Source organism: Microtus oregoni, unplaced genomic scaffold (genome assembly GCF_018167655.1).
Source record: "Microtus oregoni isolate MIOR12 unplaced genomic scaffold, Mior012 000028F_ref0000031, whole genome shotgun sequence".
NCBI lineage: Eukaryota > Metazoa > Chordata > Mammalia > Rodentia > Cricetidae > Microtus > Microtus oregoni.
In genome coordinates this window covers 3,355,652-3,383,461 of record NW_024543087.1, presented here as the reverse complement: position 1 = coordinate 3,383,461, position 27,810 = coordinate 3,355,652, and the positions used below count along the sequence as shown (strand labels likewise).

Sequence of the window (27,810 nt, the reverse complement as noted above, 5' to 3'; positions counted from 1 at the left end):
GTACCTCGCCGCTTATAAATTGCTCCTTGTGCGGCGCCATCTTAAGCCCTCGCTCGGTGGCGGCCGCGTCAGCTCTTGCCCTGCGCAGCCGGGCAGCCCGGGGAGGCGGAGACGGAGCACCGTGGGCGCCGAGCCGTCAGCTCGAGGAGGCCGAGGGAGAGCGCACGGCCGCAGGGGGAACAGCGCGCGGGCGGCCCTGAGGTGCGGCCCCGCGGACGGCCGGCTCGAACCGCGCCAGCGGGAAACTTCGCGGGCCGGGTGGGCGGTGGGAGGCCACGGGGGCGCGCGGGGCCGGAGCCGGGGCCGGGGCCGGGCGGGCGCGCGCCGGGATCCCGTACGGGTGGCTGGCCGCCGTGGGGGGTTGGGGACCGCGGTTCGCGTCCCGGCTGGGGCTGCAGCGGGCGGGGTGGGGGGCGGGGTGGGCGGGGGCTCCGCCTCCGAGGCCCGCGGACTACGGGGGTGCGGGCCGCCCCCGCGCACAGGGGACGCCGGACTGGCGCGCGTCGCCTCCTCTCGTCGTGGAGAACGTATAGCTAGATCTTTCTCTCTCTCTCTTCTCGCAACGACCTGACTGTGTGAGTTTGAATCCAAACAACTTTAAAGCCGTGGAGTCGCCAAACTCTTGGGTGCAGCGGGCGGGAGGAGTCAGGAGCGTGTCCTCGGAGGACGGCGCGTCCTGAACTCGCGTGGGGTCGGTCGCGGCGGGGCCGAGACCCCGGCGGGAATGGGGGGGGGTCGTGGGCGAGCGACGACCACTCCTGGTGGGGGGTGCGCAGAATTCGGAAGCCGGGGGTAGGGGGAGGGGGCTCCTCTGTAGTCAGAACGCGAGCCACTTAGTGCGGGGTCCGCTCCGAGTGTGCTTTTCCTGGGCGCAGACCGCCAGGCCGTGCGAGCGAGCGAGCGGTCCGACTCGTTCCGAGTGTTGTGTTCGGGGACCGGACTTGGGACGGACGCTCCCGAGCTGGACGCCCCAGGCCCGCTCCGCTGCGCCGCCGGGCTGCGGGACAGCTTTGTCTCGGGCTCGGGTCTCCAGACATCTGTGGGCTCCCCTCCCCCCGGGCCTGAGCGCTGAATGGAGAGTGGCTGGGCCGCTGGTATGCGGAGGTCGGCGAGAGGAAATCGAGGAGTGGTTTTAGTGAAACGAGAGCTTTGTGCCGTGAATAATGGTGGCTTAGACCAGACAGCAAGCTCGAGAGACGGCTGCTTTGCCTTTGATGAAAGTCTGCCTCCTGTTTTTCACATGGCCAAGTTGTGAAGCGTTTTGTCTGGGATTTAGGAAGCCATTTCGCTATTTACTTGTGGCTTGCTGCCGTCTCGGAGCACTCCCTCATCCCGGCAAAGAGGGAATACAGCTTGCTCTTTTGGTTTCTAATTTAACGTCGCTTAGGCTTATTTTGTATTTCCATGTGTTTGGCCCAAACTTTATTTTAATTAAGGCCGCTGTTACATTTAGTTCACTTTTACCTTTAAATATTCAGAAATCCCCCAAATTTAAAAGAAGTGCCTTCCAGGTTTGAGAGCGCCCTTTCTCAAGCATCAGACAACATTGGTGACCGTGCTGGGGATAGTCATTCTGAGACCTAACAACCTTTGTCCTGAAGGCTGAGCCTGGACAATTGGTGGTGGGGAAGTAGGAAGCTTGCAAAAGTCTTTCTCTAGGAGTAGCTAGCGCCAGATCCTCCCAGGCAGAAGTCCTTGAGCAAGCAGGCTGTCTGGAAAGCTTAGCTTGCCTGGGACAGAGTCCTTCTGGACCTCACAGTCGGAGGACCAGCCTCCAATAGGGAAGCGGTTCACCAGGCGCAGGTGTCAGGAAATACTATCTGGTAGACTTGTTGAGAGCAGCGCTTCTCAGCCTTCCTAATGCTGCGACCCTTTATTACAATTGTGGCCCCAACCAGAAAAGCTCGTTGTTGTTTCATAACTGTAATTTTGCTACTGTTATGAATCGTAGTGAATACCTGTTTTCCGGTGGTCTTAGGTAAACCCTGTGAAAGGGTCCTTCGACACCCAGGTTGAGAACCACTGGCCTGACGAGTGTACATTGGGTATTAAATGTCCCCAGCTGTAATGATGAGGGGAATAGAAATTGTGCTTCGGCACCATTTTGTGAATGCCACCGCCAAGGTGGTTGACAAGGAGACACGTTTCTTAAATGTGTGCCCAGAGATGCTGGTGGTGAATGCAGGGCAGAGATAGAGCCTGTGCACACTGGGGGTGGGAAGCTTGATCGGCACACTTGTAAGCAGTAAGTGGGCAGCGAAGACGGAGTCGAATGAGAATCTCAGTGCTTAGGTGAGGGAGTGGTCTGGGCCTTCCACTGACTGCCTAGGTGTGCTTTTGCTCGGTCAGATGCCTGCCTGATAAACTGTTCAAAACCTTACAGATGGTAACTTCTTCTTTCTTCCTTTCTTTCGTGGCCCCTTTCTGTTGACCAATGTTTAGAGCAGATGCTTTGGTGCCAGGCCTGAGGAGGCAGCCTCTGTCCTCTCTGAGAGGACACAGCTTGCAGAATAGTCACTCAGGCCTTGAGGTTCAGCGGTGGCAGACAGAGGGTGTAGTCCATAATGAGCTAACAGGGTGAAATAAGTACCAACTTGTGCTTTTACAAAATGAAAAGTGATTTGTGTCGATTGAAAGTGAATCAAAAGTTCTTAATCCTCTGGAGAAAGGTCTTTATTTCCTATTTACCTAAGAAAGTTTCCTTTGTATTTAAGGCTGAGCTTTTCTTGAGACTAGGAACCTGGATTTATCTGCTGGTGAATCTCTGGAAGAATGCATATATTCTTCCTTGGGGAGAAAGGATTTTAAGAGGAAATACACTATCTTAGGGCCTAGCCACCTTTTTTGAACTTGCTTGTGGTGTCTCTTCCCTCTCTTCCCAGTTTTCAGTTGAGGCAGCAGTGCTTGTGGTCATGTGGAGCGCCCTCGGGTGGACAGGACGCAGGTTGCTTTTCCACTTACTCCCGCAGGTTTGTATGGGTGATTCTGTGGGGGAACAGTTGTGCAGGACTCCCAGGTAAGAGGCTGGCGTGAGAGCATGGCTGGTGCTTGGCGAGAGAACAGGCAGTCAGTACGGCAGTGTTAAGGGCGCTGTGCTACAGTGTGAGAAACCAGGGCTCAGGTGCTCAAGGGGGTAAAAGCCACACTGCTGATTTACTGGAGAAAAAAAGCTCTTTCGGGATTTGTCAGCTGTAAGGTGAGTGTGGTTCCTGCCTGTGAGCTGAGGACAACGCTGGTTGGCTGGAAGGCTTTGTCTGCACCTTCAGACCTTCCTCTCCACTCCTGGGGTAGAGGTCAGCACTTCTCTTAGTAGCATTGCTTCTGAAAATACTGTTTCAGATCAGTCTGGTTAGTTACAAGGGTGTGAAGCATTGGTTTTTGAAGCGAAATGGTTAGTTTACAAGGATTCTTGAGAGTTTAGATTTTGTTTTTGGATTCTGCTTTCCAGAATCTGGCTGAAATAAAATAGTGTCGACTGTGTAGAGACAGCTGGTGATCACTTAGCCTTTGGAACTCCAGGTTTCTTGCTGTAAGGGAGTATTGTCACATTTGAGTGTGACTTTTGTTATTGCTTTTATATTTTTGAAATCTCATTTCTCTTTCCCCTTCCTTGCTCCATATCTCTCTTGCTCTCACTGAAATTCCTGGCCAATTTTTTTCATTGGTAGATACACATACAGGCGCACATATATTCCTAACTACAACCTGCTTAGTCTGTGTAATGTTTTCAGGGCTGCCTGTTTGGTATTGGCTAATTAATTGGGGAGCTTTTCTCTAGGGAAGACTCCTACTATCAGCATTCGACAGTTGCCTGTAGTCCCCTGTGTATAGGGTTAAGTCCTCATGGTCTACCCCCAGGCCCACTTTAGCATGTCCATGTACTATTAACTATCTACCTAAAAATGTATAATACACATAATTATATAAATACATATATATATAGTTTATGTACAATTTTCTCATCTGGAGCCAAAGACTTATCTAACAAAAAAAAACCAATATTAGGCATGAGAAACTCTCTTTTGAGTGGTTGGCCAGCTCACTTCCAGTAGATTCCCAAAACATACACCTATTGCTATTACCCTTGGTTGTTCCCAAGAGGTAGAGGGTAAGTTCTTATTGCTAAAGGTGCCATGCACTTCAGACCAGGGCCCAGAGGACAGGTTTACAAAAGAGGGAGGCAGCCAGTAGTTCTGCACAGCTGTGATGTGATGCCTTCGAACCACGACAGTGACGACCATTGCATGATAAGCCCTAGGGGTTCAGTAGTGGAATTGCATACTTTGGGGTAACCAGCAACTCTCTCATTGGTCTTAATTAAGACTGGTTCAACAAGAAGAGAAACTCCTGGTACTGGAAACCTGGCCAGCTCTCCAGGTGAATGAGTCATAGATCTTTGAGAAGCAGTTCTCTTCATGGTGGTCTTGAGGCTCCTAAACGCTGGACAAAGTCCACCACACTCACCTTATTTAAGCCATTTCCTGGTTTCACTAGAAGCCTGAGCCGCCAAGCTGAATGTAATAGTAGGCTAATTTCAAACTTAGGTAGAAACAGTGTTGACCTGGAGGTTAGCTGAGTATGTTTAATTTGGTAGTATGTTAATTTTGGTCATCTGGTTTAGGCGGGCAAGGTAATTGTATTGGTTCAGTCTTTTACTGCTAGCCTGATTTTGACTCCAAGTTTGTAAAGTGGTCTTTGTTTAAATGGCAGGTTCTGGCTGGACTAAAAAAAATTGAGCTGGTCTTCAGAAGCATCATGTAGAGCGTGCTGTGTCACAGCATACACTCCAGCACAGAAGGCTGAGCTCAGCAGGGGAAGGATTCTTGTGAGCCCATAATGAGGCCATCTCAAAACATAACAAAATACCTCCTGAATATAGTGCCGCAGCTGTGACTTTGTGCAACATGGGTCTTTGCATCTTTCCTGAACTCTCAGTCCCAGGCATCTAACCCATCCCATGGGCCTGTGTTTCTTTGTGGAGCTGCTGGAGAGGGTTTGTTTGCTTTCCTGAGACAGGGTCTCCCTGTGTGTTCCAGGTTGGCCTGGAACAGGTTCTGGGGTGCTGGGATTGCATGCACCAACACTGTGCCTGGCTAGTGTCTTGTGGTATTCCAGAAGTTTCCTAGTTCTGGTTTATCAGCATTGGTTCAGAAGGTGGCTGTTATGTTCAATTTCTTATCGTGATAGTAATAGACAGTGGTCTACTCGGGTTGCGATCCACAGGTTGAGAGCCACTGATCTAGATTCTGTGAGAACTGTCTCAAGCATTTCCCATTTTTTCTTCTGTTTTTTCTTGAGATTTAACTCAATTTCTAGATTGATTTTATTATTAAAGCAGATGTATAACAGATATGTTTAACAGTTTTGAAAAACTGATTTATAACCCCTGAGTATGTTCTTAAATCTTCATGTTATCTGTGGTCAGCAAATTTGACTGTTGGTCTGAAGAGGAAGGAAGAGTAAAAAAGCTGGAGTTAGGGCCAGGCTTTCCAGTAGCTGAAGGGGTGGGTGGTGCATACCTCTAAATGAATGTGTACTTATGGGCACCGGCTGCATAAAATGCAAGGAACGGAGTTCACTGCGAGATTTCTTGGGAGTACAGTTTGAAGATCTTAAATTTAGGTTAGAGTATGAACTGGTTACATTGCAGGGTGGTGGCTGCAAACTTTGTCTAGCATTTTCTTAATACAGAATAAGCAGGTGAAGAGCCATGCAGTGCAGAACTAGGGGGGACAAGGGTGTAGAGCTGAGTTTGCCTTCAGATTCTGAATGGACTGCTGTAAACGAACAGTACATCACAGGTGAGCATTTTTTTTTTAATGAATGCTGTGTAAAACTTTGTTTTTGTACCAGTGGAAAGACTTTACAGCAGCAGATGCCATAAGGTTCATTTAGATGCAGAAATAGAAGTGCGTTATTAGGGGACAGTGTGCTAATTTATCTTTTTAAACAGATAAGTTTAATGTCTTATTATTTTAATTTAGGATTTTAGCCCAGCCACTTTGTGATTCCATGTCTGATAATGACCTGCTAGAGACCTTTATTACCTAGTTTTAATTGTGGGTCCTAAAGCAGAGCTCCAGACATTGTCTGATCCTTTTCTCATCTTGGAAGTTGCAGTTGGAAGTCCAGGAATACCAGAAGAGCAGCAGGTACTTTGGAGGGCGAATAATGGCTGTCCAGATGGTGGTGCTGCTGCCCAGTAAAGCCCTGAAGTTCACTGCCAACGTTATATTTAAGAAAATGGTGGAAGCAGATTTTTGCCTAGAGTGGTGGTTCACTTTTGTACTCCTAGCACTGTGGAGGCTGAGGAAGTAGGGAGAGCTTCTGAAGGGGTGCTTGACTAATGCTCTGCCCTAGTGCTGAAGGGCCCTGGGTTTTCCCTTATTGCCATTCTATCCCAGCACATGCTGCTCTGTGAAATTTCTCTGAAGGCTCTATGAAGAGACTGTTTGATACCTGCTCTTTCTCCTCAACTAGAGGCAGCTGGAACCCACAGCCTTATCCGTTGCATCATGGGTCCATTTAACAGTGTGTGTGTGTGGGGAGGGGGGAGTGATGAATAATTGGAAGAACATCCATGGACTCCCTGTGACTGTCCTCTCACCTTAGGATAAACTCTGGTAATTGTTCGGGATGTGGCCGGAGCAAGCCCACGGGCTCACCATTCTCTGTCCTGCACGCCGGTGCTTTCCCGAGGCCTGTCTGGCTCTTACTGTCTACAGACAGACATGCTGTGATTTATACCATTCATGTGTGTCCCCCCCCCCCCCCTTTTTTCACTCGCACTAGTGATACTTTGTTAGGCATTTGGGGCCTCTTTTCAGTTATTGTAGCATTAGCCCAGTTGCTGTAGTTGTTTTGGGTGTTTTGGGTGTTTTCGCCGCACCTGGGCAAGCCTTCTCCATTCTTGACTGGCAACCCTTGGCTCTTGCTCTCTTCTCTGACCTGTGATGGTGTGACTGAGCTGAAGGGTCAGTCCTTGAGCCTCCCTGTTTAGTTCATGCTCACTGTCCAGCTTAAATAGACACTGATTTGCAATTGTACGCCTCGGTTTCCACCATGGTGCATTTATAAGAAGCAGCCTATGCAGTGAATTGGGAAGTGACCCCAACTTACTGGGCTGTAACTGCGGCTTTTTGTGTCTAAATCTCTCCAAATCGTGTCCTTTTTTCTCTAGTATATCCAGCATTGATTCATTTTCTTGGCGTAGCCCCGGCACCTCAGTCTTGGCTTTCACTGTGCGAAGGCCTTTTAGCTTCCCCTGCTGGATATCCTTCTATATCTGTTCCCCTCAGTGCTGCAGCAGGGGTGCTGCCACTCCTGTGCAAAAACCGGGACTTTAGCTCAGGTCGGCAGTAACTCAGGCTCCTGTGCGGATCACACGTCTGCCTCGAGTCTCATTCAGGTTGGTGTCAAACCCTTCTCATTGTTGACCCTCTTCTGAAAAAAAGTATATGTCACCCTCCCTTATTTGGTTTGATAATGGCCTGTAAGGCAGTACGTACTGCTTTGTTTTCGCCCTTACAGGCCCTTCTGTTTTGTGTAGGTCACAGGGACTTGTGGATTTGCCCTCCCCCCTTTTACATCTAGTGCTCCTCACAGATGTGAGGTCTGTGCATAATGCACACTGTTGGCCCCTGTCCAGTTCACACTACCTTGACTCTTGCTTAAGATCAGACAGTGGCTGTGCTTTAGTCTTGGTCTTGTTGGTTGGTCAACATTTGTGTTTTCTTGCTTCTAGCATTGCACTATAGAATGGGACCTGTGGTGCAGGGACTGTGTTTGTGCTTTCTTAGCAGCTTTAGTTGCCACAGTGTGGCTGCAGACTGAAAAACTAGAGTCTTCAGATGTAAGCTTTGGTACCCATAGCCACAGGTAGCAGCTTTAGATGGATGGGACCCATTTTCCTCCCAGACGGGTCCCAATCCTGGAGCTCTAGTCCTCATCCTCCATTCCTCTGACAGAGCCCTGGGCCTGTCCTGCTGCTGCAGTGCCCTGGCCTGTTACTGCTGTACCTGCTTGGCTGCTGTCTCTTTCTTACAGGGTTTCCAGGTATAGCAAGAATAAGCTGCTCTATCACGATGCTGAGAACCAGCACCTGGGATGGGGATGAGGGCACAGGCAAGCCAGGCTATATAAGTGAGCTCTTGGTTACACAGTGAGACCCTGTCTAAAAGAAGAAAACTATGAGACCACTTGTCCAGCAAACAAGCCTGCTGAGGGCTGGAGAACAGTCTGTGATTGAGCTGTGGTCAGCCTCACTTTGTGCATTCCACCCCCTCTTTTCAGATGAAACCACTGAGCTCACGGTGTGGTTCTTAAAGGGTGTTGGAGCCCTATCCTGTGTGTGCTGGGTGGTCCACAGGTCAATGAGTTTTCCTTCGTGCTGCCTCTTTCCTGAGTCCTGGTCCCAGCGGCAAGGCCTCTGGCAGCTCTTCAGTGGGACCGTCCCCAGAACCTGTTAGCATTCTAGCGGGTGGTGGCTGCTGAAATGGTTGCTGAATAAATGAAGGAAATCTGTACGCTAAATTTGTGATGTTTGTGTCTTGAAACTGTGTTCCTTTTATATAACAATATGGCAAATTGAGAAAATAAAACACCAGTGGGGTATTCATAATGTAGCTCCAGGTAACAAACGGCTCATTTACTGTTGTGTTTTGGGGCTCACAAACAAAGATGGGGGGCCATTCCTTGAAGTTCTTTGTATTAAAATAATAAAATACATTTGCATTCTTAGTAAAATCTTGCATCTCTGTAATACTCTAAATATCAGGAACCTTCACAGCTGTAAGGTTTGCTATTCTGGAAGCGGACCAGACAGTGAAACATCACATGGCTTGATGAGGCTGTAGGCAGGGGTCCTTTCTGTGCTTTTAACCTTGATTATTGCTACCTAATGTTATCTGTGAAGTTTGTGCTCTGGGGTTTGTTTACTATTCCTTAAGAGTTTGAACACCAACATTCCATGTTACACTTTTTAAAAAGTGCCATGCCAGGGCCCTGTGTCAGCTCCTCCTGGCTATGGCAGTTCTTTGTTAGCAAGCACAAGATGGGTCCACTAGTGTGGGTGGGTACACTTGAACACACTTGCAAATCTATGGTCTTCAGGGAGTTTAAAAGTCTTAAATATATTGGACCTCAGTTCTTTTTTCTCACGTACTGGTCTTGATGGCCTAATGAAATATTTTTTCACAAATAAAACTATGGCTTTCATAGATCATTTTGTCCCGTTGTTCACACAACCTTCTTTGAAAGTTCACATGAAAACAACTAAGAGATGACCTTTTTGGTAACCTATTAAGCAACTCAAAATTAAAAACTCTTTCTGTTAATTTCTTCATGTTTTAGCTTTGTCTGTTTAATCAAAAGATAATTCACTTACGGTTGTCTTTGGGACGAGCATGTGCCTCCTGCTTGCTCCTGTTTTGTGAGGCTGGAGCTGAATGAAGAACAGTGTTGTCTGGACGAGACCAGAAGTACAGCATCTTGTGATGTGTGGAAAGTGCAGAGGTGGAAATGAAGTTGAGTGCACAGCCACCTCTGTGGTGGGGCTGTCTAGTGTGGTTTACAAAGTAGCGGGTTGAGTAGTGAGACTGCAGCATTTTTATTTTTTGAGAAGCGCGTTAGCCCATTGAATAGTTGCACTTAATATATGCTGAGCACTTTGCAGACTTGGATTAGGAACTGAAGGTGACGCTCCAGTGATCCCTGAGTACAGCAACAGAGTTCTGATTGGTTTGATGGGGAAGAGAAACTTGTAACAAGTGCTGGGGAGGGAGGGAGATTTCTCTTAAACGGGGAAGGAAAACATTGCATTACTTCTGGAGCTCTGCCACTGACTGCCTGCGTCTGAATGTGGAGGGCAAGTTGAGATGCAGAGTTCTCTTTCTTGGGCATGTTTAGAGCCACATTGTGGAGTATGGAACAGCCCAGGAACATTGGACCATAGATCAGCTGTAGTTAGTGTCAAGGAAATCAAGTGTGATTGATTTAGGATTACTTAATCTGAAGTTCTGACCCTATATTCACTTGACTTAACCAGTATAACTCTGGAGAAGCAAGAAGTAAGATTGAATTGACAAAGCTGAACACTTGACTCAGGCTACAGATAGACCAGGATTGAAAAGAAAGAAGTAGTTCATTACTTGGGAAGCTCATAGAGTTCAAGGCCATCCTTGGTTACATCAATAGGATGATTCCCCTCAAGAGAGAATACAGTTTTTACTTCATTTTTAGCAGTTTTGCCTTTTGAAGTATGATAGTAGAATGGTTTCTGCATCTACACAGAATCTGGTAGGTTGCTTGCTCTTAGGCTTTAATACTATATTTCAGCACTTGGCTAGTAAGCATTTATTCTTAGACAAGTATCATTTTATTCTACTTTGATTACAGTTACTCTCTGTGCACACACATAAGACACTGTCTTAAATTTGTCTTGATTCTGCAGGTCATATGCAAAACATTTGCATGCCTGATAATGTTGAAAGAATTGGTGGGATAGTCTCTTATTCTTTAATGACTGTGTGAGTTGTGTGAGAAGTTCAGTCTTGACTGGGCACAGTGACCACTTTCCTGGTCTACCTGCTTTCTTTTCTGTCCTATGTCTCCCGGCCCATGAGTCTAGGGTGGAGGGAGTGGTGGGTTGCCATGTGCTCAGCTAACTTCCTGACTCCCAGCCCCTAGGAACTTGGGAAATTCTGACTCACGGCTCAGTGGTTCCTGGTTCACTTTGAATTTTATTCTGCATCTTTATTGATCCCCAGGCTGCTCACAGATCTCTGCCTGTGTTAAATTGGTCACTATTTAGTACTATTTTCATACCAACCGTATTCTAAGGATCTCTTGTCCACTTTTGGAGGGCTCTGCCCTGCCCTCATCTGCCTTGGGAAGCCTCCCTGACACCACACTGTGGAGACTCTGCATTTCTTAGAGTCTTCTCACTTCTCTTGTTAGGTAGGGAGAAGTGGGGGAGGGGAGTAAAATATTGTCTGAAAGCATCCTTGAATAAAGAAATAGAGGTGTTACTAGCTATATGACCTTGACTTCCAAGACTCTTTGATGATGTAACACCAGTAACAAAAGGTACTTAAAATTTGGGTGGGTGAATATCTAGTCCATGTCACATAGATTATTATTTATTCAGTTTTGTCTGTGCAGTGTACGGGTTTTCTGTTCCACTGCACAGGTGGAATGCCTCTGATAAGTCCTTTAGCATTAACAAATGAGGCTCTCACTTAAAAGGTGGAAATGATAGATGGGGGAGCTCAGTGACTGCTTGGGTGTGGTTGCCATCGCCTTTCTACTGGTCCTCGGAACCAGGCAAAGGCCTTCCCTGTGGGCTCCTGTCCTCACTGCCTACGCCACTGTTCCTTTGAAATACTGGTTCTTGTTCTTCTTTCCAGTGTATTGTGTAAGGATTCATTTTTCCTGTTTTTTGTGTGCTATGGATTTTTGCCTTTAATCGTGTTTCCAGTATTCTATCTTTAAAATTACAATATAGGTAGAGGTCCACTGCCCAGAATTTTAACTAGAATGAGTGTATGGATGAGGGTGTGCATACATCCTTTATGCTTTCTGTTAAAGCTTCAATTTTAGCCCACACTTACTAACTGCTTTAGTTTGAGTTTTACTTTTGAATGGTGTTTGATGGAATGTGGGTAATGTACAGGTGAAGGTGGCTTTTAGAATGACAGGCCAGTTTTCCTAGTGTCTGGTCAGGTCATCCAGCTCTTTCTGGCTGGAAGACCGGCTCTCCGTTTCTGTTTGGGCATTGTTTGCTTTTGCTATAGTCTTGTTCATAGGAAAATGAGAACCAATTGTTAGTGCTGCAGAAATGTGAGCAAGTAAAGCCTGAGGAAACCCTGGCTTCGTAAAGCATGGCCATGCCAGCTGCCCACTGTGGGAGCTCAGGAAGCTCATAGAGCAGAGCAGGGCGGGGCAGGCGCTGGAGTGGCTTCCCTGCATCAGCTTCAGGAGTTAGGTAAAGCGATTTAAAGAAAGCAGACTAGAATTTGTTTTGAGTACATGGAACTAACCAGATCAGAGAGAGCTGGCGTGTACTTTTTCTAGTCAGAAAACAGACTTCTGTGCACTTGCCTGCATGTTTTCTTTCTTTCTCTTGATGTTGTCAAGGATGGACTCATAATTACATTATTTCTGTGCTGAAGGAAAATAATTTTTGCATATAATTGTAATAGTCACTTTTATTTCATTGAAGCTGAGTTTTCTGTTCAGACTTTACTAGATTATAAAACCCACTTAATGGTCATAGAAGTGCTCAGGAGTTCTTAAATCTAAGCATGCAGTCACTTGTAAAGTTGGGAGAATTGGATATTTTCATTTAGGATGGCACTATTTTAAGACCTCTAAAAGTTTAGAAGTACAGAGATTGGGCTTTAATTTTTATTTAAAATGTTAATAGCTAGTTTTTGCATATAGTTTTATGTAAGGTACAGAGAGTACTGTGACAGCGCCCATGTACTCACTACTCTGATTAATAAGCATTTTGCAACTGACAACGGTTTACTGTATCTGATTTTTAAAATGAAACCTAAAGCCTGCTGAAGACTTGGCACTGTACTCTCTCTGTCCTTGCTGAAGCAGCTGGTATGCAGCCTTCACACTCTGCGCACGCCCTGTCCCAGCACTCACCGACTGCTCCTCAGCTCTGGGTTGGGGATCCAGGGGGGCCCTGCCCCCCATGCTGAAATGCTTACTGGCTTCATCTTGTGCTAGTGTCTGTTTTTAAAAGAATGCATTTCATTGCATGTTTTTTCTTATTTGTGTCTGTGTGCCTGCATCTGTGTGATGGGCATCAAAGACACTCTTAGGTCAGTTGGTGGGCCCTGGAGATGGAACTCAGGTTGCTGGGCTTGGTGGCAAGTACCTTTATCTACTGAGCCATCTTGCCTGCCCATATCTGCTTTTTTAATAATACCATGCTCTTGGTGATGTCTGTGAAAGACCATTTGACATTTTTTATGGTCTTAAGGGCTAGTGGTATCTTGTAGTCATTGGTGACGCCGGCAATAAATGCAAAGTTAAGAGTTGTAAAGTTGAAGTATATGAACAGCCATCCTAAACGAGTGTATTCAAAGAACTTCTTAGGTGTAGTTAGTGCATATGTGTGCTCCGTAAAAATAAAGTGCTGCATTAGAAACCTGGCAACGCAGACTTGTGATACAGACAAGACAGAACAAGAGTTTAGGTTTCAATCAAACAGCCTGAGCTACAACATCCTGTAGCAGTGCTGCAGGGCGGGGTGAGTAGGCAGGGATAGCTGCTAGAGCAGTCTGGGACCTCAGTTGGTCATGACAGGGCCCTGGTAAGTGGACAGCTTCTACACTGCCTCTGGTGGACTTGGTATTAGCTTATATTCTGTCCTGTTTTGGAGCCATGTTGATTGATATTCATCAATAATAATTGATAATTAATCAAAAAGGGCTTGGATGTCCTTTTATCCTTTTAAAAAAATCCACGGTGCCACTACATTTCTGTCATTAGAATTAGTTAAGAAAACGTCTTCTATGTTAAGATATTTATTTTGTGTCCTGGTATAACAGGCAAGTGAGGAAGGACTAAATATTCAAGAATTGAAGCCAAGATTCTACTATGGTCATTCACTGCAGTTTTTGTGGGTTTTTTTTGTTTGTTTGTTTTTTGTTTTGTTTTGTTTTTTTGAGATATGGTTTGTCTGTATATCCTTGACTGCCTTGGAACTCATTCTGTAGACCAGGCTAACCTCCAACTCAGAGATCCGCCTGCCAGTGTGCCTCCCCAGTGCTTGAATTAAAGGTGTGCACCACCACCACCCAGCTCACTGAAGTTTTACAATGGTTGTCATGCGGGATTTTTATTTGAAAAAATACTTGGCAGTAAAATTTATATAATACAAAGTGTCATTAACTGCAGGATTAATGTTATAGAACTGGCCAAAGAAACACTTATTGAGCATATCACTGTGGCTGGGGGTGTCTACAGTCATTGGTGATGATAGCCTGATCTCCTTGTCAGTCTTTTTGTTTCTTAGCCATTTGTGTGCTATAGTTCAGGACATTTCATTCAGGGCACTTGAGGATTCCTTCTAGAATATACAGCCGAAGAGGATGAGCAGAGAGGGAACTGGAGCTGTGACTTCAGTGCGGGACTGGTGCTCTCAGGTGTGCACATTTTACTAAAGAGCTCTCTGCGACCTGAAGATGAGCCCAGAGGTTAGGACGTTCTGGAATCAGAGCAGATTATCTTCAATTCACTGGGTTTGTTCTAGTACACTGTGAAAAATGAATTGTTGACATGAACTGCCCATGTTAAAACTGTTTTATAATGTATATGCTTTGTGCAGTGATGTTATCCACAGTTATAATAATTCATTACAAGGTGAATAATTTTATTCTGATGGGAACTTGGAGAATAATTTTAGCATAGATCTATACTATTTCTACAAGAGGCATTTATAGATAGTTCAAAGTCGGGTGATCTTTGCATTGCTAGGTAATTGGAAAAGTAAAGTAGAAAGAAGAAACAAACCAGAGATAGATGTGGATGCAGGCTCCTTAGCCTGGGTGGGAAGATGCAAGAGAAGGAGCGAGCCCAACGTGCACCTCGTCAGAGGTTGCAGACATTTCAGAGGTCTCTAGCACCTTCTTGGGTGATTAGGCTGCTTCTCCTCATTGTCTTGTGATTCTTGCTGAAATGCCTGAGTTCCTTCATCCGTCACCCTTTCTTTGTTATATTTGAGGTCTTTACATGCAGTGTTTTAGGAGTATTTTACGACTTTGGTTAATATTTAGCTTGATTTTTTTTTGTTGTTGTTGTTCCAAGTTTTATGGGGATATTAGGTTAACTGTTTATGGCATCGACTTACCCATTTTAAGAGCACTGTCTGTTTCTGCTGAGTTTGCTTTTCTTATGCTTTTCCTTTGATGTTGAAGAGTCTCCCACAGCGGCAGATAGAAAGCATTGATTATCGGGAACTTGAGGTTGGTTCCTTAATAATTGGCAGGGAGTGTTGGAAGAGAGCCAGCCCTTGGCCTGAAGTCTCTGATGAGGAAAAGTTTCCTTGGGACAAGGCTGCCCCACTTTCCTCATCTCAGAGCAGGGTGAACTCATCAGTTTCTTTTGGTGGATAATGCTAAGAATTCTTATAGTTTTGTTTCTATCTGTAGAAAAGGCTTTAGCCTGCAGGTTGCTACTTACCTGATGCCCCTTTGCTCCTGTTTTTCCTCTCCATGGTTGCTGTGAGGAGGAAGGTGGTTTTCATGGATGGTGCATGGATGTTTTTTTAGGTGCTGGTACTCTGTGCTAAATGTGTGTTGTACTCAGGACTCCAGCATATGCAGATACTGTGAGTTCAGAGCATGAACTCACTTTCCCCCGTAACATTATTATAAACGGTGCTCTGCATCGACACAGGTTCCCCAGGAGGAAGGTGTGGGTTGTGCAGCATAAGGGGCAAACAGGCAGGTGTACAACCTGCTCTCCAGGCCTGTTTATGCTGGCCAGCTGAGGAGCTAGTCCTAGACTGGGTTCAAGTCTCCCTCTGAAAGGCTGCATTGGGGCTGCGGCTTCCTGAGGGCTGGCAGCCCTACCTCAGGTGAACAAATATCTCCACATTGAGGAGTAGGCTTGTTTTTTGGCTCAAGTTGGAAAGTTGCTGTGCCCTACCACATATAAGGATTTTTTTTTCCCCTTTAGTTTTTTAGTTTTTCAAGATAGTTTATTTGTATAGCCCTGGGTATCCTGGAACTCATTCTGTAGACTAGGCTGGCCTCAGACTCACAGAGATCTGCCTGCCTCTGCATCCCAAGTGCTGGGACTAAAGATGTAGGTTATCACTGTCCAGTGGGGTACAAGATTCTTGAGGGAGAGGGCCCCCTTATTGACACCCTAAGTGTCAGTTTGTCTGGAGCATGAAGCGAGGATCCAACTTGAGTTTACCCACTTTAGCCTCAGAAGAGTGATGAAACCCAGATGTGGCCCCAGTACTCAAGAGGCCAAGGCAGAAGAAATGCCCACCTGGGCTGCAGAGTATAAAAGTTCTCGGAAGACAAAGGGAAAAGTCAGTGTGTCTCCTTCTACTTAGAGGAAAAAAAAAAAAAAGGTCACCAATGTGAAGTTTCCAACTTAGATTCATTAAACATTGAAAATCATCTCTGCATGAATTAAGAATGCAGTCATCCCCAGGGTCCTTCCTGTCTCTGCACACTCGGTGTTAGTTTATAAGTCCTCTGTTATTCTTTTCTGCGGGGTGGAGAAAAAACACGAGACGAACTGCATTATGTTAGCTCTAGTGCAAGATGAACCGCTTGGGACAGACATTGGTGATGGAAATCTGTTCATAGAGTACTTAGGGGCCATGAGCCTTAAGCTTCCATTTTATTCTTGGTGATTTTGTATTTTTCTTGAATATTGTACAGTAAAACCAAAGTGCAGACATAATTTAGACCACAATTTACCTGTGGGGAATGTTATACTTGGTTGATCGTGGGGCAGCCATACCAGTTGCCATGGTGTGTACATGATTGCTTAATTTAGACAAATCTTATTGATACGCGTATTTCTATTTGTGCTTCAAACTGTAGCTTGAAAAGTAATTTTGCTTTTTAAATTGCATAAATAGCCACTCTGATCAGTGTGTTATATCAGAAAAAAACAACTGATTTATTTTATAAATATTTGGTGTTTTTTAAAAACTCCACTGCCTCCAGAGGCATCCAGCACAGTCTGAGCATCTTTAGCCTTCAGGAATTCGCAGTGTAGTTGGATTTTAAATAGTGTTCCTTTTGCTGTCTTTCATTGGAGAGTGACCATTTCATTCTCCTTTGGTGCCTTGTGTGTCTGCAGTCTGTTTCTGCTGAGACATAGCCTTCACTCAGAAGGCCGGTGGTATAGCTGTGGCTTTAGGGCCTGTGTTCTCAGTGTAGCCCATAGTAGGATGGCTTTTGGTTTGTGTTGGTGGGGTATAGCCTAACACATGTAGCAGGCATCTTAGTCACCTGAATTAAAATCAAGCTTAAATTTTAATGATTGATTCCCCCCCCCCCCCCAGGGTATCTGAAGTTCAGTGTGCGGCTGCTGTGACACTGCTGCGTGGACAATGGCTGCTCAAGGTTTGTTATGCACATAGAGCTCAGGCCACTGCAGGGGGGGGCTTCATGGCCTCTGCGGGTCTGCCTAGGAGTCCCTGCTCCTCGTCCTTGCCCCACCTGCTTGCCAGACCCCCCTGGGAATCCAGTCTGAGTGGATGATTTTAAACCTGAGTGCCATTAGGTCACCCCCTGTTCAGTCATGGACCACATACTGGCTGTCATTCTGATCTCCTTTCTAAACGGATTCAGTGGGTTGTTGCCGCAGGTGTCTTATTCAGATGGCGTTTTCGGTACACTAACATGTTCTGTTTTTATAGCTGATCTGATGGAGCTGGACATGGCCATGGAACCAGACAGAAAAGCTGCTGTTAGTCACTGGCAACAGCAGTCCTACCTAGATTCTGGAATCCATTCTGGTGCCACCACCACAGCGCCTTCCCTGAGTGGCAAGGGTAATCCTGAGGAAGAAGATGTGGACACCTCCCAAGTCCTCTATGAGTGGGAGCAAGGCTTTTCCCAGTCCTTCACTCAAGAGCAAGTAGCTGGTAAAAAGCATTTGTGTGTTTAGCACGGATGTATGATGGCTTAGACAGAGGAATGAGGAGTGGAGGAAAGGTGGGGCACTGCCTCACTCTGAGGACAGTGGTGTCTCACGTGCATTTACCGTTCCCAGATATTGATGGGCAGTACGCCATGACTCGGGCTCAGAGGGTACGAGCTGCCATGTTCCCTGAGACTCTAGACGAGGGCATGCAGATTCCTTCTACACAGTTTGACGCTGCTCATCCCACTAATGTCCAGCGCTTGGCGGAACCGTCACAGATGCTGAAGCACGCAGTTGTTAATTTGATTAACTACCAGGATGATGCAGAACTTGCCACACGTGCAATTCCTGAGCTGACAAAACTGCTAAATGATGAAGACCAGGTAAGCGGTTACACAGTTTGCTTTCTCGTTTACTCTGAGAGAAACTGCCCCACGTCAGTATTTGGAAACTAATGGTGCTTCTTGATCCCCTGTCTTCTAGGTGGTAGTTAATAAGGCTGCTGTTATGGTCCATCAGCTTTCCAAAAAGGAAGCTTCCAGACATGCCATCATGCGCTCTCCTCAGATGGTGTCTGCTATTGTACGCACCATGCAGAACACAAATGATGTAGAAACGGCTCGTTGTACTGCTGGGACTTTACACAACCTTTCTCACCATCGTGAGGGCTTGTTGGCCATCTTTAAATCTGGAGGCATTCCTGCTCTGGTGAAAATGCTTGGGTAAGAAAGTGTGGCTGTAGAACTAGAAGGTAGGAAGTAGAAAGGTGCCAGTGTGACTGACAGAGGTTCTCTTCTCAGATCACCAGTGGATTCCGTACTGTTCTACGCTATCACAACGCTGCACAACCTCCTTCTACATCAGGAAGGTGCTAAAATGGCTGTGCGCCTAGCCGGTGGGCTGCAGAAAATGGTTGCTTTGCTCAATAAAACAAACGTGAAATTCTTGGCTATTACAACAGACTGCCTGCAGATCTTAGCTTACGGCAATCAAGAGAGCAAGGTAAAGTAATGAGAGCTGTTGCCACAGAGCACGGGGCCACCGAGTCAGCACACAGGCGCTCAGACTCTTGTGCCTGCTGTTTGTGTGCATCCATTTCCTGTAACTGTCTCTGTACGGTGCTGTGCTGTCTCCTGAGTTCTTATACTTGGGCAGCAGGTACCCTGAAATAATAGAAAAAGAGGAGCTGGGAACACAGAAGGAACACTGAGGGCCTTGTGAAGATCTCTGAAAGGAAGTGAGGGGTTTTCTAGGTGAGAGTCCTGAAGAGGAGGGAGGACCCCAGCACTCGGGAGGCAGAGGCAAGGTACATCTCTGTGAGTTTGAGGCCAGCCTAGTCTACAAGAACAAGTTCCAGGACAGGCTCCAAAGCTACAGAGAAACCCTGTCTCGAGACAGGAAGGAAGGAAGACACTGTTTGATAAAGTTTTGGGATAAGACTATATGTAGATTGGCTGGGTAGATCTTGCAAGGCTTTGTTGGGCATACCAAAGTCCAGGAGATGTAACTGGGTTGCAGAGTATGAGCATGGGTATGAAGTAAAATCTGCTGTGGAAGTGAGCAGAGGACTGAAGGGTGAGGGAGTGGTCATTCTGCAGTGTTCCTGTGAAGGTGAACAGCATGAAGATCAAGATCAGAGGCTATGTTTTCAACTGGCTGTTCTGACAGAACTTTCACTACAGCTACAAGCAGACATGGTTGCTTTTCCTGTTCTTTTCCTTTATGTTCAGTGTGGGGAGGTAGCCAGAGTTGATGTATTCTTTTTTCTAATGATTTATTTTTATTTTATGTGCATTGGTGTTTTGCCTGCATGTATGTCTTCGGGAGGGGCTGTTGGGTCCACTGGAACTGGACATAACAGAGTTGTGGGTGCTGGGAATTGAACCCAGGTTTGTAACATTGAGGGGCTGGCTTGTTGGAGGTTTCTGTCCCACCCGGTACCCCACAGCCGGCAAGCCCCAAAGAAAATCACACAGAGATCTCTATAAGTTATAAAACTGATTGGCCCATTAGATCAGGCTACTTACTAGCTCTTGTAGCTTATATTAACCCATTATTCTGATCTATGTTAGCCATGTGACTCAGTACCTTTTTCAGTGGGGCAGATCACATCCTGCTGCTTAGGTGGTCTGGGCAGGAGTGGGAGGAATCAGCTTCCTCCTTCCCAGAATTCTCCTGTTCTCATTGTATTATTTTTACTGTCTGGTTTTTCCGCCTATACTTCCTGCCTGGCCAATCAGCGTTTATTTAAAACATGATTGACAGAATACAGACAATTCTCCCACGCCGTTTCCCCGGCCCGAGTTGGCGAGCCTGGGTTGCACAGAGTGCTGCAGCAGAGGAGCCACTGGATCTTAGGGTCCTTGAATGGAGCTGGCTGAAAGTTGTACATGGCACAGTAACATGGTGAGGGGGCTGCTTGCCAGCATTTCTGGAATGTTCTGAGTAATGGTTTACATCTTTCTAGCTGATCATTCTGGCCAGTGGTGGACCCCAAGCCTTAGTAAATATAATGAGGACGTATACCTATGAGAAGCTTCTGTGGACCACAAGCAGAGTGCTGAAGGTGCTGTCTGTCTGCTCCAGCAACAAGCCAGCTATTGTAGAAGCCGGTGAGTACACACGTGCTTGGATTATTCCCTGGGGAACAACCAAGTCCATGCTTAAAACAGTACTTGCTTGTCCTGGGGTTACTGAAGTTTTTGTGATTTCTTGTTAGTTCTCTGTGAGCAGAGGTTCTAAGATTAAAAAAAAAATGGTTCTTGCTATTCCCTGTTTTGTTTTGTTTTTTTATTTTAATGGGACAGCTTGCATATGGTAATTTATGTTGTTGTGTACTTGGTGATAGAAGAAAATATGTGGTTTGTACTTGAGCCTCTTGTTCTGGCTTCCTTCAGTAAGTGCCTAAGAGCATCTGCGTAGGCTGTTGAGCCAAGCTTCAGACCCTGAGTGGAGAGGAAGATGATGGCGACCTTGTGTGGAAGGCAGTGCTGAGGATGAAGCACAGTGGGGCAGCGCCCGTCTGTTTGCTTGTGGGGGCACTTCTGGATTTAGGGTGTGGAGGGGTTACTGAGGTAGCTGCTAACAGTGAGACCATGGGCTTGGGAAAGACAGGCAAAGGGGATTATCAGTCAGTTTTCCTAGAGACACTCCTAGAAGAAGACTTGTTCAAACATATGTTTGTAGATTGATAAAAGTCTACAGGTACTGGAGTAATTGGAAACGTGCATGGAAGCCTTTTAAGGACCCCCCCCCCCCCCATTATTCTGATTTGTCTATCTTGAATATACTTAGCACCTAAAATATTCTAAGCAGTGTAATCTGACCCCATACCATGTATATTGTAGCGCGGTAGAGAACTGGTTCATGTGCTCAGTCTTGTGGAGATGAGCCTATAGTGCAGTACTCAGCCAGGGGCAAGAGGGTCAAGAGTTCTAGGACTGCTTGGGATACTTAGCAAGGCTTTGTCTCGGAATAGAACAGAGATGTGTATTAGGACAGACGTGAACAGTGCATAGCAACGACAGTGTCTGAGGAGGCCTGGACGATAACTCAGTGGGGAGGAGGAACAGCAACCTTGTTGTTTCCCTGTGAGACAGAGAGGTTAGATGCTCTTTGGGTAGGAAGGAGGGGTATTGGGGGCTGTGTCTTTAGAGGACGCAGAGTGCTGGCCTAAATGCAGTATGCGCAGTAGGTGCGCTGCTGGCCCTGTGGCACAGGGATGACGCGTGTGTTTTGTTGCTGCTGCTTGGACGCTACATGTGTAGAGAGTGCTTGGCTCCCTTTGGAAGGTTGGGTGAGAGAAGATTTGAAAGGTCCGCAAGGTTGATAACTGAGGCAGTGAACACCACTAAAGGAAACAGCCTAGCTTTAGACACACAGCAGATGTAAGTCCTTGGGTCTTGTGGAGCAGTGATGAGGCTCCAGGAGCAAACCGCTGAGAAGTTGCCTTTGGCAAGAACTTTGGCATTGTGCAGGTTAAGTGGAACTGTCAGGGTTTGCCAATTTGTTAATAAAATAATTAAAGGAAGTAACGAATCAGAATGACAGAAAGATTAGCAGACGGCTCAAAGGGTGGATTAGAATGACAGGAAAGCCAGGCTAAGAGCTAGAAGTTGCCTGAGTTTATGACAGGAAAGGAGAGGGTGTCTCAGAGTCTTGGAAGAACATCTGGGGCAAGATGCGCTTTCTAAGTTAATAGTTGTATAAAGGGAAGGGAGGAAGTCTTGGGGAGAGTGGTCAGCCATTTAAGAAAGGCAGAGCTTCAGCCTCAACACAGGTCACTGCCCGCAGCTAGGGTAAGCTGTGAGGAAGGCATCTTTATCATGAGGAAAGGTAAACTAGGTGTTTGCCAGATTTGAGGAGGTGGACAAGGAGGTGAGAACCTGTCTCATTGTTCAGAAGTGATTTCAGGTGAAGGCGGGTGCTATGCAAGGGCTGTCAGGATAAAGACCCAAACAAGAAACGTGAACCTGGGTTGTGTTTCAAGTGACTTTTTGTATGGGCTGTCGCTGTGTTGCCCAGGCTGTCCTTAAACTCGGGCTTAGGCAGTCCTGACTGTCTTGGGCTACTGCAGTGCAAGCCCAGAGTGTCTATATTCGTGCTTCATGGCTTGATGGCAACTTAATGACTGTTGGGGATTGCAGTGCTTTCTTCTGTAGCATACTGTTTGTGACTGCCGGCCATGGCCTCTGCACCGCTCCATCTGCAGCTCAGAACCGAGCCTGCTGCTGAGGGTTATTCTGGAAATGGCTATACAAGTGACAGACAGAAATGGTGACGCTGTTTTCATTAAAGATAGAAGGAAATAGCAGCTATTTGACAGAAGTTGTCACTGGCAGGGTAGAGTGGGAAAAAGTCCTTAGGGGACACTCTCTGTAAGGGCTGACAGGCACACCTAGCTGAGAGCCATTGCTTTGTCTAACTTTGTAGGTGGGATGCAGGCACTAGGACTTCACCTAACAGATCCGAGTCAGCGACTTGTTCAGAACTGTCTGTGGACTCTTAGAAATCTTTCAGATGCTGCAACTAAACAGGTACGTTGTGCAGACATTGCTGCCTTGGTGCTCGGGTCTCCATGAGCCCTGAACTCAGCATGTTTTTATCTCCACAGGAAGGGATGGAAGGTCTGCTTGGGACTCTAGTGCAGCTTCTGGGCTCAGATGACATAAATGTGGTCACCTGTGCAGCTGGAATTCTCTCTAACCTCACTTGCAATAATTACAAAAACAAGATGATGGTGTGCCAAGTGGGTGGTATAGAGGCTCTTGTGCGTACTGTCCTTCGTGCTGGTGACAGGGAGGACATTACTGAGCCTGCCATCTGTGCTCTTCGTCATCTGACCAGTCGGCATCAGGAAGCGGAGATGGCCCAGAATGCTGTCCGTCTTCATTATGGGCTACCTGTGGTGGTTAAGCTCCTGCACCCACCGTCCCACTGGCCTCTGATCAAGGTAACCTGTCTGCACTGCTGGGCATAGAGATTTTAACTTGGGATTGCCGGTTGGTATGGTTGGCTCAGAGTAGAGCGGGGTGGTGGGGTTCCCAAGTGTTTGTGTACTCGGTGCTGCCTGTGATTTGGTTGTGTTGTACACCAATTCTCCCTTTGTGTAGGCGACTGTTGGATTGATTCGAAACCTTGCCCTTTGCCCAGCAAATCACGCACCTTTGCGGGAGCAGGGTGCCATTCCACGACTAGTTCAGCTGCTTGTTCGAGCTCATCAGGACACCCAGCGGCGCACCTCCATGGGTGGAACACAGCAGCAGTTTGTGGTAGGGAAATCTTCATGACACTTGGTTGTTTGGAGGTGTGTGTGCGTGAATGCATAATATACATATGCTGCCTCCACCCCCGCCCTGAAAAATACTGTTTCATTGGTTTCCAGAGAAAAGAGAGGGGAACACGGGGATTAGGCCTTGAGTGCCTGTACCCGTGTAGGGAATCTGCCACAGCCGCATCTGAATCCAATTCTTAGTTTCTTCCCACCACATCAGAATACAGAGAGGAGAAAGCCTCCCACAACAGGTTTTAGAACCCATACTGCAGTTCTGTGGATTTCCTTTCTCCATAGGATGGCCTCATACTTGAGGTGCCACCTACAGTCTAAGGAAATTTGTGTTCTCACAGAAATCCAGTTGACTATAAAAGTCGCAGAGTCGTAATATAACTCAGTCCTAGGTTAGGAAGAAAGTACTCAGCCCAGTGCTGCCTGAGTAGGCTTGGGAGGTGCCAGCAGTGGCCATTCTCCTGGAGTAAAGTTGTCACCAGACACATGTGAAAAAATAGAGTGGCACAAGGGACGAGCCATCAGGGTGACCCACATTCACTGCAGCGTACCCAGCGTGGTTGTGCTCTTCCATGCAGTAAGTGTGCTGGCTTAGGAGTTTAAAGGACGGGAAAGCTGAACACACATTGTCCCTCAATGTCTGTGCGTTTGTATCTGCAGAAGCTCAAGTCTCCTGTGCAAAACTTCTTGGTATTTATATTGTGCCTATGTTTGCCCTTGGGTCATGCTAACCCTGTAGGGTGCATGAGAAGAGAGAATGAGTTGCTCAAGGCAGACTGCTCTTGGCACAGGTACAGGCTTTCCTGCTGCTACATTTGATCAGTCTGTGGTTAGTTGAACCTGCAGATGTAGAAGCCACAGAGCACAGGAGGACTGCTGGCCCTGTGCAGGGAGAAGGCCTGCTGCCATCAGAATGATACCCAGTGTGCGGGAACCCTCCGTCCTGAGCACTGGGCAAGCTCTGAGGACCTTAGGAGACTGTGTGACCAGAGTAGCGACTGCTGCTCAGAGTACCAGCTTGTTGATGGCTTTTCTCCTAGGAGGGCGTCCGCATGGAAGAGATCGTGGAAGGGTGTACCGGAGCTCTCCACATCCTCGCTCGGGATGTTCACAACCGAATTGTAATACGAGGACTCAATACCATTCCACTGTTTGTGCAGGTGTGTTGACTTCAGATGGGAGCCTTTCAGACTTTTTGTTCCTAAAAATTGAGAGAATTGGAGACCTTCCTTTTTAGGAGCGTTGGGACTAGAGCCTCAGGAGGGAGGGGCAGAGCACAGCCTCCAAAGAACAGGGTCATGGCTGAGAACCTATTGTGTGAACACAGACATGTAACACAGCCGAGTGGGTGCTCCTGACACCCCACAGTGTGCAACTTTGTACATTTGGGCACAGGCCTTGTTTTATTTTGGGATTAATTGGGTCTTGTTTCTGTGCTTTCTCCATAGTTGCTTTATTCCCCCATTGAAAATATCCAAAGAGTAGCTGCTGGGGTCCTCTGTGAACTTGCTCAGGACAAGGAGGCTGCAGAAGCCATTGAAGCTGAGGGAGCCACAGCTCCCCTGACAGAATTACTCCACTCTAGGAACGAAGGCGTGGGTGAGTAGAGGAGCCTCCTAGCCCATTAGCCCTGTGCGCTGTTGCTGGGCCTGTCCTGAAGGGCCGCTTTCTCTTCCTTTCCCAGCAACCTATGCAGCCGCTGTTTTGTTCCGGATGTCTGAGGACAAGCCACAGGATTACAAGAAACGGCTTTCGGTAGAGCTGACCAGTTCCCTCTTCAGGACAGAGCCGATGGCTTGGAATGAGGTAGGCAAGCGGGGCCTACTCAGCAACCAGTGCTTGTTCTGCGGTGTCTGCAAGCCGTCTCTCTCGGGCCTCAGAGTAACACACATGAGAAGGGCTGCAAGGAAAGAGTCTGCTGAGCACTTGGTTGGGAGTCAGTTTATCAATTCTGTGTTTACAACAGTCTGCTTTTCTACTTTACATATACTTTCTCCTTGAATGTGTTGTTAATTCGCCCTCAGAGTTATTTGAATCATGGTTTCTGGTAAACTTCTCTAGAAGTACATTTTAGACACCCTTTAGTCCCAACTAGGGTGCACAGTCCCAGTGGGTGGTGTTTGTTGAGTGCAGTCTTGGGTTCCAAACAGTGAGTAATGTGTGAGATGGGTGTTCAGTAGGCATGTTCTGACCTGAGCCCTCGATTTGCCCCACCTACATCCCAAACCTGTTCCCGAATTGATGCCTTTGCTATTCCAGCCACTGCCCACTCAGCGTCAGAGCCATCTCTGTTGACTGCTGTTCTCTAGTTCTGGAACGGCATGGCTGTTTTTAGAATGAATTGGTGAACATTTTAATGCTATGTGCAGTTTGCATTCTTTGTCTTTTGATCTTATGTTTATAAATATTCAAGTGTGGTTTTGGAAATTTATATTCTGCCCTGTACCCATTTAGACTGCTGATCTTGGACTGGACATTGGTGCCCAGGGAGAAGCCCTTGGATATCGCCAGGATGGTATGTTGTAAAGCATTGATCCCCAAGGCTGGCCCACTTACCTGGGAGCCTGGAGTGGAGGAAGTGGTAGCTGCACTTGAGGTGGTCCCTGAATTTCAGAGTCAACAGCAGTGTCTTAGTGGAGCACAGGAGCTTGGCTGTGGCTGTGGCTGTGGCATGCTGCAGTTAGATGCTCCTCCTGCCAGCCCTTTCTATCCCCTGACTTTTCCTCTTTGATTAAACAGTCTGTCATCGTACCTTTGACTGGAGACGGGAGTGTCAGGGGTGGGTGATTGATAGTTGGTCCAGATTTGAGCCCCATAAAGTGCCGCTGCCATCACCCCATCCCTGAAGCTTTACCCCGGGAACTGCTGGAGCCCTGGCTTCTCACCTGAGATAGGCAGTTTGCATGCCAGGTAGGCTTCCTCCGTCTCCTGAGGCAGCCAGGCACAGTAACCTGCTGCCTCATACTCTGCCAGGGCAAATGTTGTATTGAAGGCAGACTGCTGTGGTGTGTGGTGGGCTCTGGAGCTGTTGTGAGGCCTGGTGTTGTGTAATTACTTAGGAGACTAGTTCCTGGTAAAATGCCCTGACCACGGTTAACCTGTCTTTCCTCTCTTCCAGATCCCAGTTACCGTTCTTTCCACTCTGGTGGATATGGCCAGGATGCCTTGGGGATGGACCCTATGATGGAGCATGAGATGGGTGGCCACCACCCTGGTGCTGACTATCCAGTTGATGGGCTGCCAGATCTGGGACATGCCCAGGACCTGATGGATGGGCTGCCCCCAGGTGACAGCAATCAGCTGGCCTGGTTTGATACTGACCTGTAAATCGTCCTTTAGGTAAGCAGCTTGTAAAAGCCAGTGTGGGTGGAACACTACTCTGCCTACAGAACTTCAGAAAGACTTGGTGGGGTGGGATGGTTTTAGACCTGTTTGTAAATCTGCCACAAAACAGACACAGACCTTGGAAGGAGATGTTCGTGTGTGGAAGTTTCTCACTTTGATGTTTTTGCCACAGCTTTTGCAGCGTTAAACTCAGACGAGTAACATTTGCTGTCTTCAACATTAATAGCAGCCTTTCTCTCTATACAGCTGTATTGTCTGAACTTGCATTGTGATTGGCCTGTAGAGTTGCTGAGAGGGCTCGAGGGGTGGGCTGGTATCTCAGAAAGTGCCTGACACACTAACCAACTGAGTTTCCTATGGGAACAGTCGAAGTCAACTTTTTGTTGTGGTCCTTTTTGGTCGAGGAGTAATGATACAAATGGATTTGGGAGTGACTCACGCAGTGAAGAGTGCACAAGAATGGATCACACGATGGCGTTATCAAACCCTAGCCTTGCTGGTTTTTTTGTTTTGTTTTTTTTTTTTAATATCTGTAATGGTACTGACTTTGCTTGCTTTGAAGTAGCTTTCATTTTCTGCAGTAACCGTTAGTTTTAAGTCTCGTAGTGTTATGTTCTAGTGAACCTGCTACAGCGATTTCTGATTTCTAAGAACTGAGTAATGGTGTAGAACACTAATTCATAATCACGCTAATCGTAATCTGGAGACGTGTAACATTGTGTAGCCTTTTGTATAAATAGACAGATAGAAATGGTCCGGTTAGTTTCCTTTTTAATATGCTTAAAATAAGCAGGTGGATCTATTTCATGTTTTTGAACAAAAACTTTATCGGGGATACGTGCGGTAGGGTCCATCAGTAAGAGGTGTTATTTGAGCCTTGTTTTGGACAGTTTACCAGTTGCCTTTTATCCCAAAGTTGTTGTAACCTGCTGTGATCCAATGCTTCAAGAGAAACGGTTATAAAATGGTTCAGAATTAAACTTTTAATTCATTCGCTTGTGTCCTGTGGTTTGTCCTGAGATGGATGGTGAGGGATGTGGTACGAG

At 46.8% G+C, this 27,810-nt stretch overlaps 1 protein-coding gene across 2 annotated transcripts; it reads left to right on the top strand.

Moving 5' to 3' along the window:
* Ctnnb1 (catenin beta 1) lies at positions 1-27,757 on the top strand. Of its 2 annotated transcripts, none has more exons than XM_041677129.1 (15): positions 1-201; positions 17,051-17,111; positions 17,408-17,635; positions 17,764-18,017; positions 18,118-18,356; positions 18,435-18,636; positions 20,102-20,246; positions 22,567-22,670; positions 22,748-23,086; positions 23,247-23,405; positions 24,460-24,579; positions 24,868-25,018; positions 25,104-25,225; positions 25,874-25,934; positions 26,538-27,757. In XM_041677129.1, the coding sequence occupies exons 2-15, from the start codon at positions 17,099-17,101 to the stop codon at positions 26,744-26,746; spliced, it is 2,346 nt and encodes a 781-aa protein (XP_041533063.1). In that variant the 5' UTR covers positions 1-201; positions 17,051-17,098; the 3' UTR covers positions 26,747-27,757. The 2 variants fall into 2 exon arrangements, with proteins under 2 accessions (XP_041533063.1, XP_041533064.1); XM_041677130.1 differs by lacking the exon at positions 1-201 and adding an exon at positions 2,919-2,969.
* Positions 27,758-27,810: the final 53 nt, after the last annotated feature.